At 34.1% G+C, this 17992-nt stretch overlaps 1 protein-coding gene across 9 annotated transcripts in view; it reads right to left on the reverse strand.

Moving 5' to 3' along the window:
• Positions 1–17992, reverse strand: part of DYNC2H1 (dynein cytoplasmic 2 heavy chain 1) — a 165997-nt gene that overhangs the window by 113121 nt on the left and 34884 nt on the right. For 8 of the 9 annotated variants that reach the window (XR_005816072.1, XR_005816073.1, XR_005816075.1 and 5 more), the window contains exons 39-54: positions 17600–17807; positions 17086–17215; positions 15532–15687; positions 14223–14482; positions 13312–13558; positions 12264–12415; positions 11260–11404; positions 9898–10000; positions 8228–8395; positions 7967–8091; positions 6560–6808; positions 5245–5353; positions 4367–4480; positions 3426–3568; positions 2933–3014; positions 575–729 (exon numbers count right to left, since the gene is read on the reverse strand). Coding sequence is in view for 6 of the 9 variants with exons in the window: in XM_040544150.1 (XP_040400084.1) it covers positions 575–729; positions 2933–3014; positions 3426–3568; positions 4367–4480; positions 5245–5353; positions 6560–6808; positions 7967–8091; positions 8228–8395; positions 9898–10000; positions 11260–11404; positions 12264–12415; positions 13312–13558; positions 14223–14482; positions 15532–15687; positions 17086–17215; positions 17600–17807 (2546 nt within the window). In the remaining 3 variants the exon portion in view is untranslated. The remainder of the gene's footprint in view (positions 1–574; positions 730–2932; positions 3015–3425; positions 3569–4366; positions 4481–5244; positions 5354–6559; positions 6809–7966; positions 8092–8227; positions 8396–9897; positions 10001–11259; positions 11405–12263; positions 12416–13311; positions 13559–14222; positions 14483–15531; positions 15688–17085; positions 17216–17599; positions 17808–17992) is intronic. The other variant, XM_040544151.1, reaches the window with a different exon arrangement.

Consider the following 17992-nt stretch of genomic DNA (forward strand, 5'->3'; position numbering starts at 1 on the left):
AGTTCAAAATCAATTCCAAAACACTAAATAAGGGAAAAACATAAAAAAGGGAGCTTTGGCCAACGCTACAGAAGTAACCATGAGATTACAGAGTTTACAGCTTATTAAGCTAGGAGGATGCAAGAATCACACAAACTAAGTTGCTGTAGAGATATAAAGAAAGGGATGGAGTAGGTAGCTACAGGGAAGGAAAAGTATACAAGCAGAGGCATAACTTAAATTGATAAAAAGATGGATGTGTTGTTTGCAACACAATTCTATTACATGCGGGTGAATAAAATTTAAAGTGCTTGTAAGTACTTTTTACTTTTACAAGAAAACAAATCCATTCTGATGCATGCTTGAGGTAAAATATTAATGAAAACAAGTAACAAGCCTAAACCCTAGAACTTTTGAACAGAGATGTCCATTAAGATTCATTCTATTCCTCTTTTAGAATCACAGCATGAGTATAGGCAGACAGGGGTCACCCCACACAACTGTGTTAGTAGCTACAGCTCATAATACACGAGGTATTTCCAAACGCGAGAGTGTTTTTGAAAGGCTGCATGCTAAAAATGTTTTAAATACATACCTGCAAGTGGTTCTGTCTTTTTATTAGCTCTCTTCTTTTACTGTTATTGATTGAACTGTATATATGAAGGAATGTCATATACCTGCTAGGTGTTGCTCCATACATTTTACATGATTTGTGGATTGCCAGAAATGACTTAAAAAAATCTGAATCACCTGTACAAGAGAAAGTGTCATACAGATAATATAATCATTCTTACCTCACATTACAGTAAGGATGAGTAACAGAAGGGTTTTGAGATATGAATTAACAACATTCCAAATATGACAAAGAGTCTTTCCACAAAAGCAGTTTGCAGCAGCCAGAATAAGCTTCCAGATGAAAAAGATACAGAACAATTCTTACAGAATCACAGAAAGGGAAGATGGTGGTGAACTAAGCATTCCTAAGCATTGTCATAGTCAAAGGAAAACAGCCTCTCTAATGGGAAGAGTCAGTACTATACAGATCCCTTTAGGGCTCAAATCTTAGATCTGTAACAATGTCTCCTCCAGAGGAAAAAGACTGGGCTTTTTCCACATGATCTGATCTTCAGAAGTAAAAAGACTAATTCCAGAGAATACACTGACACCACAGCTTGGACAGTACCATAGGCTACAGTGAGCAGTGAAATCTATACAAATAAAAGTAATATCTGCCATAAAAGAAATGAAAGGTTGCTTTCAAATGAATTATGAAGAAATTACTGACTCTCAGAGGAAGAAAGAAAAACAGTAGTTAGCTGGGTAGTCAGAAGGTTGATAAAGTAGCACCTCAACTCACCAGAAAACTGGAAACAATTAAAATGGTATTACATGTGGTCTGCCTTATAAATTCAAATTCTAAGCATAAAGGTGGGTGGAAACCAAAAAATCAAAAATCAAAAATCCCACTCTTGATGGATAAGGAGCTTATTTTCACGCCGTCTGAATGGAGACTACATGGTGACTAATGTCCAAAGATACTAGTTTAAATCTTTATCTGAAGTTCTAATTATTTGCTATACTCCACTTGGTGTGGAGTACAGGTGAGATTTCTTTTACTTCATCTTCTGTCACTGTGCATAAAGGCAGTTTCCAGATTTATTCACCTCAAGCCTATAAAAATGCAACTTCCAATCATACATAGTGAAAATTAAAAACATACCTCTTCACACAAGTTGCTGCTTGATGGAAAAGTTTAATGTTTCTCACCTTTTGATAAATGATTCTGGACATTCTACTATATTCATGAATTCAGTACACAAAAACTGTTTCCTTCTCTCTTCCTATGTATTTTTCCCTTCTTACATTCTGCAAAGACATCTACAACACCATGACTTTTCTTCTTCTAACTCATTCCCATTTACTGTCAGCAACCAGATTTGCACAGACATTCCTATTCCTTCAACATGTTTAAAATCGGAACACTTCTCTCTAAATTCCAATCCTAAAATAGTACTTCACCAACTTTTTAATCGTTTGTTATTCTACCTTATCTCCATTTACAGTGTGTCTGAAATGGGTTTGGTAAATTGCTTTTGTCTTTTATGTATGACCACAGTAACATGGTTCTAAACATTGCAACCTTCCTTATATTCTTTTTTGTCTTCTGTTTTGTTTTTTTTTTTCCTATGTATTAGTAACTTCTTCCCATCACCAAGGGAAACACTTATCCTATCTGAATTGTTCTCTGAGGAACCACTTAATTCTCCTTTCTAACACCAATATTAGCATTATCATTAACTTTTCTTTCCCTAGTTTTGCTACCAAAGTGTAACCTTTGGTTCTGTTCCTGAAATTCACTATGCACAAACCTGTGCATTTCTCCACTATTCCCAAGGCTCACAAGAAAGCCATTAAAATAAACAGAACAGTAGAGTTTAAAACTTGACTTGTTTAGCCCAGAATCATGAAGATTGAGAGGACAATATCTTTTCTTCTCTATAAACCTCTCCATTGCTAAGTATTCTGAAAGGAAAAAAAATATTAAAATAAAATGAACATGTCTAGAAACATGTCTATGCTAATGAAAGAATGAAAACATATAGACCAGAAAGTATAACAGTTTTCAAAATGTCTCAAAATTTGAGGCTCTGAAATAACATCCACATAGAAAGAAGATGCAAAACATTGCAAGATATAGTTTAATCAGTTTATAAAATTGAGTATACAGAGTGGTTACTTGCGACAGAAGAGACTACATTTGGTGACTCAGAATGCACTTTCCAGGTTAATATTCCCATGTGAAAAATGCCTCCCATGTGGACAATACTGAAGTTTATGAATATGCTGGCAAAATACTACTCAAAGTACCTATGCTATCGTCTATGCCCAACAGAGACCTGAGTAAGTGCTTAATAAAAAGTTGTAACAAATAGCTGGTCTACCAAAATACTACCTGAATGTTTTTTCTTAAGTTCCTTATGTGCTTTTCCAGTCTTCTCTTGTTCATCTGAATCATACAAAAGCATTTCAGGTATCTAAGAAAATCAAAATGATTTTTTGTATGAAGTTACATAAAATTAAAATTTGAATTAAAAAAAAACAACTTCAATTTAGTTGCTAATCTGAAAAGATTGAAAATTAAAACTTTATTTATAATAAGGGATTTATAGAATATTTAGAGCCTTCAGGAGATCAATTCTACGATTGCCTGTAATAGATGACTTCCTGTTAGGTCTGGCAGAAGAACTTTGTTTGCTGTAAGAAAGAACAACTAATTCTCAGAGGACACCTACAATAACACAAATTTCAAAGCTACACAACAGAAATTAGAGAGTATCTTAAGAACAACTGTTGTGGATTAAAGGTGTCCAGAATTAAACAATTACTCAGAATTAAACAATGCCTAAGTCTAAGTCTTTAAAGACATTACACTTTTAAATCTTTACCTGTTTCATACTGTTTTCGGACCAGGTTTCCATCCACAAAACATGACATTTCTTGTACAGTGCTGGATTACTTTCACAATTTATTGTAAAATTTAAATTGGTAGAATCCATGATCAGGACAACATGCAGATTCTGTTGGATCCCTAAGGAAATGCAATATATATCTTAACTAACAATTTGACTACATGATAGACTTACTGCCAATACAACTGTCCTTCAAATACTTACCAGAAAACAATTTCTGAAAAAAAATACTATTGCACTACAACACAGTAGGGCAGGAATTATTACAAATGGAACTTAAGTAACTTAATATAGCATTATATATTCTCACTATGGATATTACAGTGTATTTTTTAATTTAGAAGAGCTGACAGTATTTAAATGGATACCACCAGGTTTACATTCCAATCAGTAGAAAAACAACTAGAACTAGTTCCAAGGCCCTTTAGTATGACTGCCAATTTCTGTATTCTTTCAGTCACACTAATTTATTTATTTGTAAACTCTTTTATCTTCTTGTTGGTCCAAGAAGAAATACAAATTATTTAAAAACCTATCTATAAACTTGCTTGTAAGTACTCAGAATCCAAAGAGAGTTGTAGGTAAAACTGACAAATAGAAGAGAACTCTGTTATGATACACATAACCTAATCAAACCAGAAAACAATGGAGACAAAAGCTGTCCTCCTTTTAATTATTTTCAACAGCAGAATTTATAATACCTTTGTAGAACATTCATGGATACAAAATTTCAGATAGAGGTATAAATTTTAAGCTAAGAGTTCTGTGCCCTAACATATCACACTCTAATCATTATTCCTGCCTGGTTTTTAATAATTACTTGACTGTTCAAAATACACACAAAAAAGATTTAGTAATTATTTGTCCATCATATCACTTTTGTAAACTTGTAATAAATTATAATTCTGTTCTCTTACGATATGTGAAATAGTTGAAAATCGGTCCTGTAAATCCATCTTGTGAAGCTTGATCCTTTAGAGGAGATAGCAATGGTTCTAATTCTTCTATTTTATACAGTCCAGGAACTTCTCCTATTTAAAGAATGAATTTAAAATGTCAGATCAAACACACTAGAATTATTCAAATTCATTTAAACAGCCTGGATACAGAATTTGAGTATGGCAGTATTTACCACCATATTTTCATGATTTTCATCACATGAATTCCATCCTTCTTTTCATATCATGAAAATGACCAATTAAATGATAGTAATTCCATTTAAATTAAACAGCCTACTTTTATTACTGAAATATACTTCTACAACTCATTCAAACCTACCCAAAGACAGTGATTCAATACTACATATAAATCAAAGTGTTCCTCTGATCAAGAAACAAAGCTAGATAACAAAGTAAAGCCACTTTTGTTATTTGTTATTATTTATCATATTGTTACTTTTAGAAAAGGGGCTTTGCTGATGTTAGTTTAAGTAAATTACTCTGTAAAATCTAGCAAAACATTAGGACACCTCTCAACTTTGAATTTGATTAGAAAAAGGGAAACTGTAGAGCTGAATACGTTATCATTTTGTTATTACATTATCCAAAAAAATGCTAAATTACTTAATTTTCAAGGCTGAGAATTCGAAAGCACTCATATTGCAGGATATGTTAGAGGACAGCAAAGTGAACTTCAAATCCATTGCCTCATGTACAATCACTCTAGCCAAGACTGTACTGAAAGTTAATTAGCTATCTGGTATGCAAATAAAGTTGGAAAACATCATCTAATTCTGCCTCATTGAACCAGCTCTGTGTGTTAAAAGCAGAACCAAATTTTTTTGGATTCATCTCACCTGAAGACAGTAAACTGTTGATCATCTCAAGGAATGTAGAATGAACAAACTGATAGTCTTCGAGGAGCAAAACCACTTGCTGTGCTTCGATGCCAGCAAGCTCCATCACCTACAAGCAGGGAAGGTATTTTAATCTCAGTATACAGAGTATGTCTTGTTCACAACAGAATGATAATCTTCCTATGGCTATAAATCACATATTTTTTTTCCACAGCATCTAAACTGTGATACATTTACAAAAGATTACTAAAAGATTACTGCGTGGTTCAGTTATATGAGATCAAATATAAAGAACAGTCTACCTAGGTGCACAACTTAGTAATAAGAAAACAATTAAAACAGATTATTTTGTAGAGTATATTTATGCCCTAGATGTGACTCAATTCTGGAGTTGCATCACTTTTTGTGTGGGCTTATCTGTAAAATTTTCTTCAGCAGCTCTGAACGTATTGGGAGCTCCTTATTCAAGGTTTGCATTTATTTTTTAAAAGTGTGTATTCTTTCATCAGTCACTAAAATTTTACTTGATTCAGCTACTATCCTATGAACAAGCAGACCCTAGCAGAGACAGAATATGAAAACACACTCTCCTATGAAGACAGGCTGAGGGAACTGGGGTTGTTCAGCCTGGAGAAGAGAAGGGTCCGGGGAGACCTTACAGTGGCCCTTCCAGTACCTAAAAGGGGCCTACAGGAAAGCTGGCGAGGGACTCTTTGTCAAGGGGTGTCAAAGGGGTGTCAAGGGGTGTCAAATAAGACAAAGGGGAATGGCTTTAAATAAAAGAGGGGAGATTTAGATGAGATGTAAGGAGGAAATTCTGTTCTCAGAGAGTGGTGAGGCACTGGCACAGGTTGCCCAGAGAAGCTGTGGATGCCCCATCCCTGGAGGTGTTCAAGGCCAGGTTGGATGGGGCTTTGAGCAACCTGGTCTGGTAGAAGGTGTCCCTACCCATGGCAGGGGGGTTGGAATTAGGTGTTCTTTAAGGTCCCTTCCAACCCAAACCATTCTGTGATTCTATGATACATGAAGAAAAAAAAAAAAATCCAACATTCACATAAGCTTAGAATTATAATGTTCAGAACACTCAGAAAAACAGCTGTAGTATTCACAAAAGTAGAGTTTCAGGCAAGTGCTATGAAGAACAGCATGTGTTCTAAATACTAAGAGCTTCTAAAAATCTTTCAGTTAGACTGTTTACATTATGCTTTTCCTAAAATCTCTCTCACACAACACTTCTATATCCTTCAAAAATCCCTTATTCTTTTCTAAATACACAACTACGAAACTTCAAATTGTAAGACATTGAGTGACTTACATATTTAAGATCATTTTTGAACTGCTTCAGCTCATAGCCTCTGGAAATTTTGGGAGTAATTAGAACAGCTCCGTGCATATGACTAACTAAAGAGGTAACTGTTCGACGACCTACACCACTCCGTCCTGCCAAAAGAAGCGATCCTCCAGGAAAACTTAGCACTCTGTCCACTCTAGACATATAGTTGAGGACTTCTTGGAACAGTAAAACCTCTATCTCTTTTTTGTCTCGCCCATAATGAATAACACCCTATTGAGAAAATAAAAAAAAAGGAAGAAATAAAAGAAAGAAATGCATTAATTGATACTAAATACAACCAGTAAGATATGAAAGCATCCAATATTTAAAAGTTTAGAGAAGAAGGCCTAAGAGGCCACACTGGTATTCATTACAAATAAATTATTTATACGATAGAATTTATATACCTTGTTTACCCTTTTCCAGCAATGAATAGATCACATTACCTTAGCAAACGTATCATGCAACACCCCCAGCAATGGTATCTCCTAGTATTCTTTCATATATTGGAACAGAAGTCTACCACTGAATTCATTAGAATTAAATAATGGGCCAGAACAAAGTCTGATCTGTGTCTCTGACTACAGATTAATATTAGCAAAACACGGAACGGCGTTTTAGGCAGCTAATTGCTGTGTAATTGCAGATTATGAAATTTTCTACTCAAATACATGTAATAATGGATCCTAAGATTAAATTCAGGCCTCATTATACTCAGCAAAACCTCATCTTTGAAGTTCAATATACTTGTGGAATCAGATTTAAAAAAAACACACACACAAAAAAACCCTCTGATTACTAAGGCTACTGAACTTCATCATTTCCCATATAGTCTATTGGTCACAAGTTGGCAATTAAGGAGTGGGAACAGCTTCCCATCTAGAAGACCAGTCCATCAAACACTACTAATAAGGGGCAGATGACCTCAAGGCTCTTATGAAAAATCAATCAGCCTAGCAGAAGTAACATGTTTGCATTTCCTGTTTTATTTTTTATACTTTACTGTTTAAAAGCATGTGAAATCTCCAAACAATGTATTTGTATTTCTTCAAATAGAAATTATGTTTGCAAATTACAAACTCAGAAAGAAAATGTTTAATAAAACACTTTGGTACTCAAATAACAAACATAAGTGTACATCAGTGTTTCTGAAAATGTTGTCCATTAGGCTGTTGTAAATCTTAAACAACCTTGCTACAAGGTACTTCTGCTGCCTCCCAGACAGCATCACAGTCTTTCCCACACTTGACCAAATATCAGAAATAATTCCTTAACCAAGCAGCAGACTCCACCCTAAACTTGGTGCTTTTATGTCACTTCCTGCAAAAAAAAAATCTTGGTATCATTGCTATGAATCCTTGCTGTGTATATTCTTTAATCTGGTCTCACTTTTTTAATAGCATCTTTCAGGTCTGTTGAGTTTAGTCTGCCAAGCGGTCTCCCATGTGGTGGTAGTGCTTGTCCTGGAGTAGTGAATGCCTCTTGACAAGCTCCCCAAGTTACATAAAAGATATCTGTGAAAATAAAATGAAACACATTTAAAAGTTCAGGTCCTCAGCTGATGTACTATCTGACTTGATTAAACTAATTTTATTAGGCAATTTCTAATCGAATATTTCAAATTTATGTAGTATACCTCAAATGCTTTACCTGCCATATTGTCCAGAACATCTGAGCCCCAGTCACTTTGAAACACTTTCATCAAAATGTTATCAAATACATGGAGATCTTTCATGCCAACAAGCTTGTCACGGAACAAACGACATGCCTCGTAAGCAACAATTTCCAATACATAATCTGCAGTTTGTGTAGATGGTCCTAGAAAATTTATATAAGGAGAGATTTGATTTTATATTTTTAAAAGTAATTTTATATTTCTCAAATTCTCGTTTCAAAATATGAGATTGAAAATGAGTAAGTAAAATTACATACCAGCAGGAGAGCATCAGTAAGGAAGAAATAAGAGAAAAAGTAAACACGTTATAAAGTGCTTTTTAATAAAATTTGTGTGTGTCATTACAAGATAAAATGAAAATATTCTATTAGAGAAAGTTCTCCAGTTTAGTGCCAGCATTCTAATGAAAATAAACAATGTGTTGCACACAAAGTAAAAATAAAAAGTCAAAATTCCGGGTAATTAAGAAAAAAACAAAAACATAAAAAACAAAACAAAAAAAAGGAGACTTTTAAAGAGAAAGACTGATAATACACACTAAAATAAAAATAAATCCCCCGAACTGTTTGTATTATAAAATGCCACTGGAGAATACAAAGATATTCACAGAAGAAGGAAGGTGAGATGAGTTTTAAGGTGTAGTAAATTACATGCCACATTGTTCATCACTGAAAAAGCATCAGCATGTCACCTTCAGATAAAACAGTGGAGTTCTTAACAGGCTGAGATTACCCATTCCTTGATTGCCAGTATAGCTTTTCTGACCTAATTCAAGCTCCATTTACACCATTTGATGATCAAATAAAGTAAACAGAACACAAGCATAACATTCTTAGCTCTTTTATATTCTTTAAGCAAGCCCTTTATGTAAATCTTTACTATAATTAATGTAAGAGCTAAAATACAATAAGGAGTAACTGCTCATAACCTGGTAATAATGGTTATTTCAAAGGAAAGACAAAAATGAGACTGGAAAGAAGTTCACGCTGGCTATTTGGAAAAGGACAAAAATTGAATACCTTTCCAAATTTCATATTTTCCAATTTAAAAAAAAAAAAAAAAAGAACTGAGACTGGACTGTAATTATCAAGCATTCCTAAACTGTGAGAATATTTAGGCTTTTATATTGATATTTGTAAGCTTTTATATAAATGATACAGTTTTAGGTATGTTTAAGGGTGGTTCTATTCACTTATTAAGTAGGTCACAGATGGTGTGTAGAAGTTGTAGTTCCAGTCACATCACTAGTTCTACACAATCAGCTATGAAAAGAAAAGCAGGAGAGGCAAGCCTATGGGAATTCAGAAGACAAGACATTCTCAAAAAAAAAAAAAAAAAGTAGGGAATAGGAGGGACACTACAAAATCCTTCAGCAGAAAATACAACCCCATACTACTTACTTCCCTTAATCTACAAATAGATGCCACATGTATTTTAAAACATTTTTTTTTTTAATGTGTGTACTATATGTTACAGAATGAACTGTTAGACATTTTTCTTCTCTACTGAATAACAGAGTTTACAGTTTAGAAAAAGTACCACAGGTTTACATGTTGCAAATGAAGTCAATAGTAAGACTAACATCAGTAATATTTTAGGCCATTTTAGAACTTCTTTATCAATGAAAATCAAGTAAATGACTTACCATCTGTTAAATTGTATCTGAATAAACCAAGAACCCACTGAGTAAGAATACATGGTGTAAAAAGGTAATGACTGTGATCGTCAACCGTGAATTTTGCTCGTACCTTAAAAAAAAGGCAGTCAGTCAAAAAATAAAAGTGGTATTTTAAAATGTAAAGCACTTGGAAACCTACTTTTCATTTTTCCTAAAATACCAGGGAAATTAGTCTATTATGGCTACATATTCAGATATCTTATTTATGCACTCTGTCGTTGTTTCGAAAAATGCGGAGATTGTCTTTTCTGACCACCGAAGATTTTCTCATAATTAGAACTTTTCTTCTCTACCATCTTTGAAGAAAACAACAATTGCATGTCACCTAAAACTATTAGTGCACTTTTACTAGACATAGCATAGAATTTTTTTTTACCAAATATGAAATACAAAGGGAAATATTCAAGTGTAACACTAGACTACCTAAATGAATAACACTTAGAACTAGAAATGAAGTCTTACAGAAATACTGTCTCTTCACCCAAAAAGGATACTTACGTTTACAACTGTATCTTTAATGCAAAGAATAACTGCGATCCTCAGTTATTTGGATGAAATTTAGACTTAAGATTTCTTAGAATACATCAATAATATTATATGAAATTCACGCTAACTTGTGCATGGTAGCCAGTGACTATACCTACATTCCAGTCATAAAGATAGGTTTTGTTTCATGGTTCTGTCTAGATGAGGGCATGCATACATTCTTGGAACATACAGTGAGTGAACATACATTTACATTCCTCCCCTATCTTCCCCAGTAAGGCCACGTACATGATTAAGAAAAGGAATTACTTAAATGTTTTCCTAGGCAGAAGTTCCTAAATTTTAAGTGGGGGGACAGAACAAGCTTGTGTGCCTAAACAACATTTTATACAAAATAGATACAACATTTTATATAAAAATAGATAATAAATATACACTAGATCTGTGTAAGGGACTCCAACTCCACACTCATCTCTCTCTTCTATTAACATTCTTAAAGCTTGTAATGAGCTTGGATGTTAAAGTACACTATCTCCTGCTCCAGTAAGTAGGAAAATACTACTAACCACATTTTATAAATCAGGAACTGGAAGTATAGATAGGTTAATATACTTACCAAAGTCATACAAAGCAAGAGCTCTTACCACTTACTCAGTTTGCCTCTAGTACCTAGAAATCTCTTCCAAATAGTAGCTCTAAAATTGATATCTCATGAAAAAGATACATATTTAGATTTTAATACTGATCAATCTTTTTATTCTCTTGTTAATATAAAAAGCTAATTATTAAAAATATATTTCTGAATCATCCGTCTCCATGAAAAACAAATTTAAATTTCCATACCTGTTCATATACTTGAACCATGGATCCTGCTAGCTGATGTACTTTTGGTACAGAACCCCAAACAGGGTGATTCTTTAGGTTTTTCTGTAGTACAGGCTCCAAGTAGCCACTATAAATAGTTTGCAGTTGGTCTCTTTCTGGATAGCTACACAGGAAAAAAAAAAAAAGAAAAAGAAAAAATTACTATGGACGATCATTCTTATTTTATTAAAAAGATTCAAAATTATACCCACAACTATGGATAAATTTCAACAAATAAGCTCTCCATCTAGCAGCTAAGTAACATTACTGTTACCCTTAGAAATTTTATAAACACATCTATAAATGTGTTCAGACAAAAAAGAAATTCAATTTCTGTAATTCTGTGGCTAAAAAGCACTTTGATATAAGTGGGTTGGAAAGGATCTTACAGATCATCTAATTTCAACCCCACTGACATGGGCAGGGACACCTCCCACCAGACCAGGTTGCGCAAAGCCCGATCCAGCCTAGCCTTGAACACTTCCAGAAATGGGGCACCCACAACTCTGTGCAATCTGTTCCAGGGCCTCACCACCCTCTGACTAATGAATTTCCTCCCTATATCTAGTCTACATCTACTCCTTTTTAGTCTAGGCCCTCTTTAAATATCAGAAGGCTGCTATAAGGTTTCCCTGGAGCTTTCTTTCCTCTAAGCTAAATAACCCCAACTCTCAGCCTGTCTTTGCAGGAGAGGTACTCCACCCCTCCGATCATCTCTGTGGCCCTCCTCTGGACCTGTTCTAACAGGTCCATGTCTTTCTTATATTGGGAACCCCAGAGCTGAATGCAGTGCTCCAGGTGGAGTCTCATGACAGCAGAGTAGATGGGGAGAGCCACCTTCTTCAAAATGTGAAGAACCCAAACTGTTAAAAAAGATAAAAGACTAGAACAGCCACATCTTCATAAAGAGTAAATTCAGCAAGGCCCCATGAACAGAGGTTGTATCTAAGTTCTGAGAGTCAAACCTACTTTCACATACTTACTCAACTGCACAAAGACGAACAATAGAAGTAAATCTGGAGGTAAGTTTATTTCTTCCTAATGTCCCTCCAGCTGTCATGGAAGCCACAATCTGGATGTTTTCTAAACCAACCCATTCCAGATTTTCATCGTAGAATCCTTGATATGTCAGAACCTTTTATAATTACATAAACATTTTATTAAAATAAAGTCAACAGCATGTCTTACAAAAAGTAATTAGTGACAAGCATGCCATTGTTATTACATTCATAACTGTCAGCGGTATGTTCAGTACTGGTGTCTTTTTCCATAATAGAGTCTGAGATGTAAATTCTTAACCAATTATAAAATCCTGTAGAGAAAAATTAGTCACATGCTGTGAGGTCAAGGGAAAAGCCAGTATTGGCTAGAATTGCCCGTAATTACTTGGTAACTCTCCACAGAGAAACGCATTGAACATAAGGTACAAATATTGGTTTTCTGCCTTTAATAGGAGATTAGAAAGTTCATCGGTGGTAAGAAGGCACTAAGTGAAATCTTACTCTGGCCAGATCTTCAGTATTGGAAGCTTTTATGTCTAAAAGCATACTAAAGAGAAACGAATCCAGAAAGGAAATGGATGACACACATGGGTTATTCCACACTAGGCATTCAAAGAAACGTGGAGAAAAAGAAAGGGAATGTGATAAGCAGGAAAAGATATAAAAATCCAGATAAAATTGTTTTCAAATGCTTCATTTTAACTTCCACTCTATTCTGACGGAAGTTATTATGTCACATAATAAACTTACATTGTTGAGCATTGCTTACATTATAACTCACTGAGGCAAGCACTGTCTTTATTGCTTACCCATAAGCCCAACATAAACGTTATTTTATTTCCAGCTGAAATCTACATATTCTATCCATGTACAAACAAAAATAATGTCAATACAGATGCAGGATGCTAACTCTGAAAATAAATACAGATGCAGGATGCTAACTCTGAAAATAATCAATGTAGGTACCTACACTAAACTAGTTACAGTATACTTAAGTCTCTTAATAAATAACAAAGACCAAAGTGTTTACCTGCTGCAGAAAAGCCACGAGAGTGATTGTTCCCCATTTATCAGGTTTGGGTAGATTGATATCCTTTAAATACAAAACAAGCCTCTCACAGTCCTTTGGTCTGAATACTCGACCAGTGTTTGTACTGATTACAATGCAAGTTTGACTGAGTTTTTGTATAAGATGTTGAGAGGTAGTTTGTGCACTGCAGTGAATGGTAGCAATCTGAGTGGATCGGAGTTGAGAAAATGCATAACGAAGCAGCATCCTAAAATAGCAAATAATTACATACATGTAAGCATAAATAATACATAAATGCATTAAAATACTGGGTATCCAAAATATTCTACAGCTTTTGAATTAAAATGAATATACTGCATAATATACTAATATAAGAGGTGCTGCATGAGGTTTGCTGAATTACATATTCTTGCCTTTTAAATGGTATCATTTTCCATTCGAGAAAATTAAAGCAGAGTATACAGCTACACAAAATAAATATCTAGTCTAAATACCTTGTATATATTGATCCAACCCAGCTAAATAAGGAACCTAAAATAGGCAACAAATGAGTTTAATTCAGTTGCCTGCACCCAGGCACCTAGGACGACCTCTTGAGATGAGACCAGGTATCTCATGTGCCTTTCAGCTGTTGCCCCGTAATAGTACAGGTTTTTCAAAAGTTCCTGTTTCACATCTAAAAGCCTCATGCAGATGTCTTAGCTACATAGTGGTAGCTTGAGCTTTCCCAGAATTTATCGATTTGCCACGATAGAAAGTTTCATTTCATTAATATATAAATGATAAATAAATGATATTCTGTAACTAAAAATTAGAAGTTCACATGATAAAACCATTAATACAACATATTACAAACTTTTTCAAACAGCTAGAAGTATATTTTGCTTAAAATAGCAATTTATTTTTTTTACCCCTTTCCACATCCTTCAGGACCCACAAGAAGAAATGGCTCCTTATTGTTCAAGTCTAGCCAGGGTCTAAAGTAATCTAACCCCCTCTGCATGTCAGGGGTTTGGATGACAGGAAGTGTTTGAAGATTACTGAAATGGTCAGCTGTTAAATTTTCATTTTTCTTCAGCTGATATAGCATTAGTTGTCCAGTGTCGGTGTCATAATACGTGTCCAGGGGCTTCCTTGGATTTGGTGGAGATTCTTGTGCCCAAGTGAAGATCTTTAAATAAAATAAAATAAAGTAAAATAAGGTTTCTGTTAATTCCATATTCCAAATGACAAGAGCAACAATTTGAAATTCATATAAAGAATGTTTGAATAATAATTTTATAAAAACAAGCATTTCATTAATCCATTTTATAATTTTAAGGCTATTTTTGAAATTGAATTCAATCATATTATGCATGTTTTACAATGAAAACCTTAATGAAACAGTAAGATATTCTCTTCCACATATTTCTTTTTTTGGAAATATAAACAATCATCAACTCATTGAAATCAAAGAATACAAAATAAAGTGTATTTAGCAAACCTTTACATAAACTTTTTATTATTATTATTAGGCAACATTCATAATAATAAGACAAAAAACAAGATAATTCATTGCCATGCATGAACAGCTAATTCCAGAAGCTGAGTCCACCCTTAACCATCTGCCCTGCATGTAAGTTACAGGCTGTCTTTTGGAAAGAAGTATTTTGTTCTTTCTAACACAAAATCCAAGTGTGGTTGTGGATATAACTCTCTCCAGAGACAGCCTTATGTCAGCATTATGTACCAATATGACATAGTTTTCCAGCACTAGTGCCCTCAAGTATACAAAGACAGAACCATACCCAAGTGCATACAATATATAACCTCAAAATAATGCTGTAAGAGCACATCCCTGGTGAGGTGCAAAGTCTCCATGTTATTATTTCAAATATCCTGAACAAAACAAAACAAAACAACAACAAAAAAAGTGTTAGAGATGCAGTAAACACATAATGTGGACTCTAGATGGTTCTTGCATAAGACAGTACGGACAGAGACTATTCTGTATGACTCGGTGCTACACCAAAGGATGGCTGTCTGGGCTGGGTGCACTTAGCAGGGACATATGAAACATTTCTTTACTTCTGAGCTACTTCCCTGTAAACAACACAGACTGCAAAGAAATTAGAGCACAGATATTCTATTACTACAAATTTTCATTGTCAGAAGACAGAAAATCGCTATTCCTTTTAAATGTTCTGAGAATTTTTTGATAAACTTGCTGAAAAAGATTACCTCTTTTGCAAATTCTTGCCGTGACCTCATGTTGAGATTGCCACCAAGACCCCGTAACAAGTTAATGATAAACTGTCCACGATCAGTACACCCATGAAGATGAGAGAGTCCATTCATCACAGTTCCAACTAAACTTGTTTCTACCACAAAGTCATTCTGTAAATAGCAAGTTGTAGCGGATTTAAGCATGCTCCTAATAATAAATGTGATGTATTGTTATCAAACTACTCTTCATTGCCCAATGACCCTTCCAGAAATTATCCCAACCCCACTGTTCTAGAAAATTCACCTGATGTGAAATTATTTTAAACATTGATTTGCAAGTATTAATCCTGTATTTAATTCCATATTTAATTATGTATTGATGTAATATACTAATCAGAATTTTTCTTATGGATTTTGAGACTCCATAAGAAACCAATATAATCTCTCTCTCAAATACATTTTTTATGGATTTCGCTATTTAGCACCAAAGGATTTGCAGCCTCAAGACTAATATGATGGCTTTCCTTGGTATCCAGATGAAGATACTTTTAAAGCAGAAAAACATCCGTGGGTGAAAGAACATCGAGGGAAAGTAGTATTTAAAAAACAACAGGACCATCTATGTTCCCTAAGACGACATAATGCAGGTGTCCCAAATACCAGTTTATTGGCCACAACAGTGAGGATTTCTCCTAAATAATATTGCGTGCAACATACAACATTTGATCAATACAAATACAACTCCTTCATAAGAAGGTGAGGCAGGGAAGGATCTAGACTCTTTAGAAAAAATATAGAACATGCAGAACAATTATCCTGGTGCATGTCTTAACATCAGAATCCAGATAATGTACAAGGTTTTGGACAAAATCAAATTAAATATACCCTTAAGGAAAATTCTTTTTTACACTGTAATTGAAAATTACCTTTTGCCTATTAAAACCTCTTTCAGTGAAAGTTTTGAGTAGAATTTTAAAGAGCTAAAGTCATATACTTAAATCCAGGACAGGTTATTGGGAGCTGTGAAAATTTAGCATTCTGAACAATCAGACTTTTTTAGATATCCCTCTATCAATCTCTTTAGGTGTCTAGCTTTATATTGTTCCCTAACCCATTATAAGATCTGGTCTATGCTATGCAATGTTTTAACTTTTAGGGTTTTTGTTGTTGTTATTTGTTGCAGACAAGTTTAGAAAAACTTTTTTTAAAAAACATTTTTTCATTTTTAGCTTAGACATTCATATCTTTCAAATCTTTGAAAACATACAAATAAATGTCCAATGTAGAAATTTGAAGATGGATATTTAGTTTCACAGGAATACATGAATTTAACCAGTTAAAATTTATTAAATGTTTCAAAAATTTACATAAGGCAAGCGGGTTTTATAAACTCACAGGGACTAGAATGGTTCCAGTACTAATCTTATTAAGAAAATAGCCAGCAAAAAAGCACTGTTTGTTTGTTTGTTTTTTTAACTTAAAGAATATGAATGATCTTGTCAGTATTAAACTAGATAAATGTATCACTTTAACAGAAGCTGAAAAATTATCAAGTCTTCAGTTACTAACCTGCTTCACAACCCAGTTTAAAGCCTTTTCAAAATAGTCCCCAATCCAGTTTTCAAGATTGTATCTGTATTCTTCAGGCTGACTTCTTAGCCAAGACTTTATGAGAGAATTAAGATCTATATCTTCGTCACTAAATCAAAGCAAAAAAAAACAAGATTCAAACAAACATAAAATTTCCACATCTTCACATAGACAGGTTCAAATGGGACAAAAACATTCCAGGAAAAGTTCAGGGAAAGACTGTAACGTAAGAACTTTCAACCAATTATTTTGGATCTCCAAGGGTCACACACAAACAATCAATCCAGCATTTCTCATTCAACAAGTATGATTAGCCAAAAAGGTTTTAATAGCACAGCTTAAAAGGGATGTGCAACCTAAAGCAAATTCTCTCAGTGATTTGCTTCTTAAGTGTACAGAAGTAATTCAATCACTCCATACAGTTTAGAATATCCTTCTAGAAAAGTTAAGAATACTTACTTACTTTAAGAGTATGCAATACCCTGTGACTTACCTCAGAAAGATCATTCCCATTCGAGATATTGTAGCAGGAGAAGCACAACTAAGATCATGAGTCTCAAATATAAAGTTGACATTTGAGCCAAACTGAATTCTTTCCCCACTAGGCATAGTCAACAATTTGTTGTCATCCAAAACAGAATTCAAGGATTCAATCCATTCAGGATCAATATCACCATCACAAATTATCCATGAAGTAGTATCTATTTCCAGACACAAAAATAAAATATCAAACCCAAGAAAAATACTTAGGGAATACTGCCCCTGGCTATTTTAAAACTATTTCTTACTCTTCCTTCATTATAACTTTAATACATAGGCTCTTTAAAGATATTCCTCACATTACCTTCTGATGTCTAATTTTGCTTTCTTGTCATAAAAGCTAGAA

Source organism: Cygnus olor, chromosome 1 (assembly GCF_009769625.2).
Source record: "Cygnus olor isolate bCygOlo1 chromosome 1, bCygOlo1.pri.v2, whole genome shotgun sequence".
Taxonomy (NCBI): Eukaryota; Metazoa; Chordata; class Aves; order Anseriformes; family Anatidae; genus Cygnus; species Cygnus olor.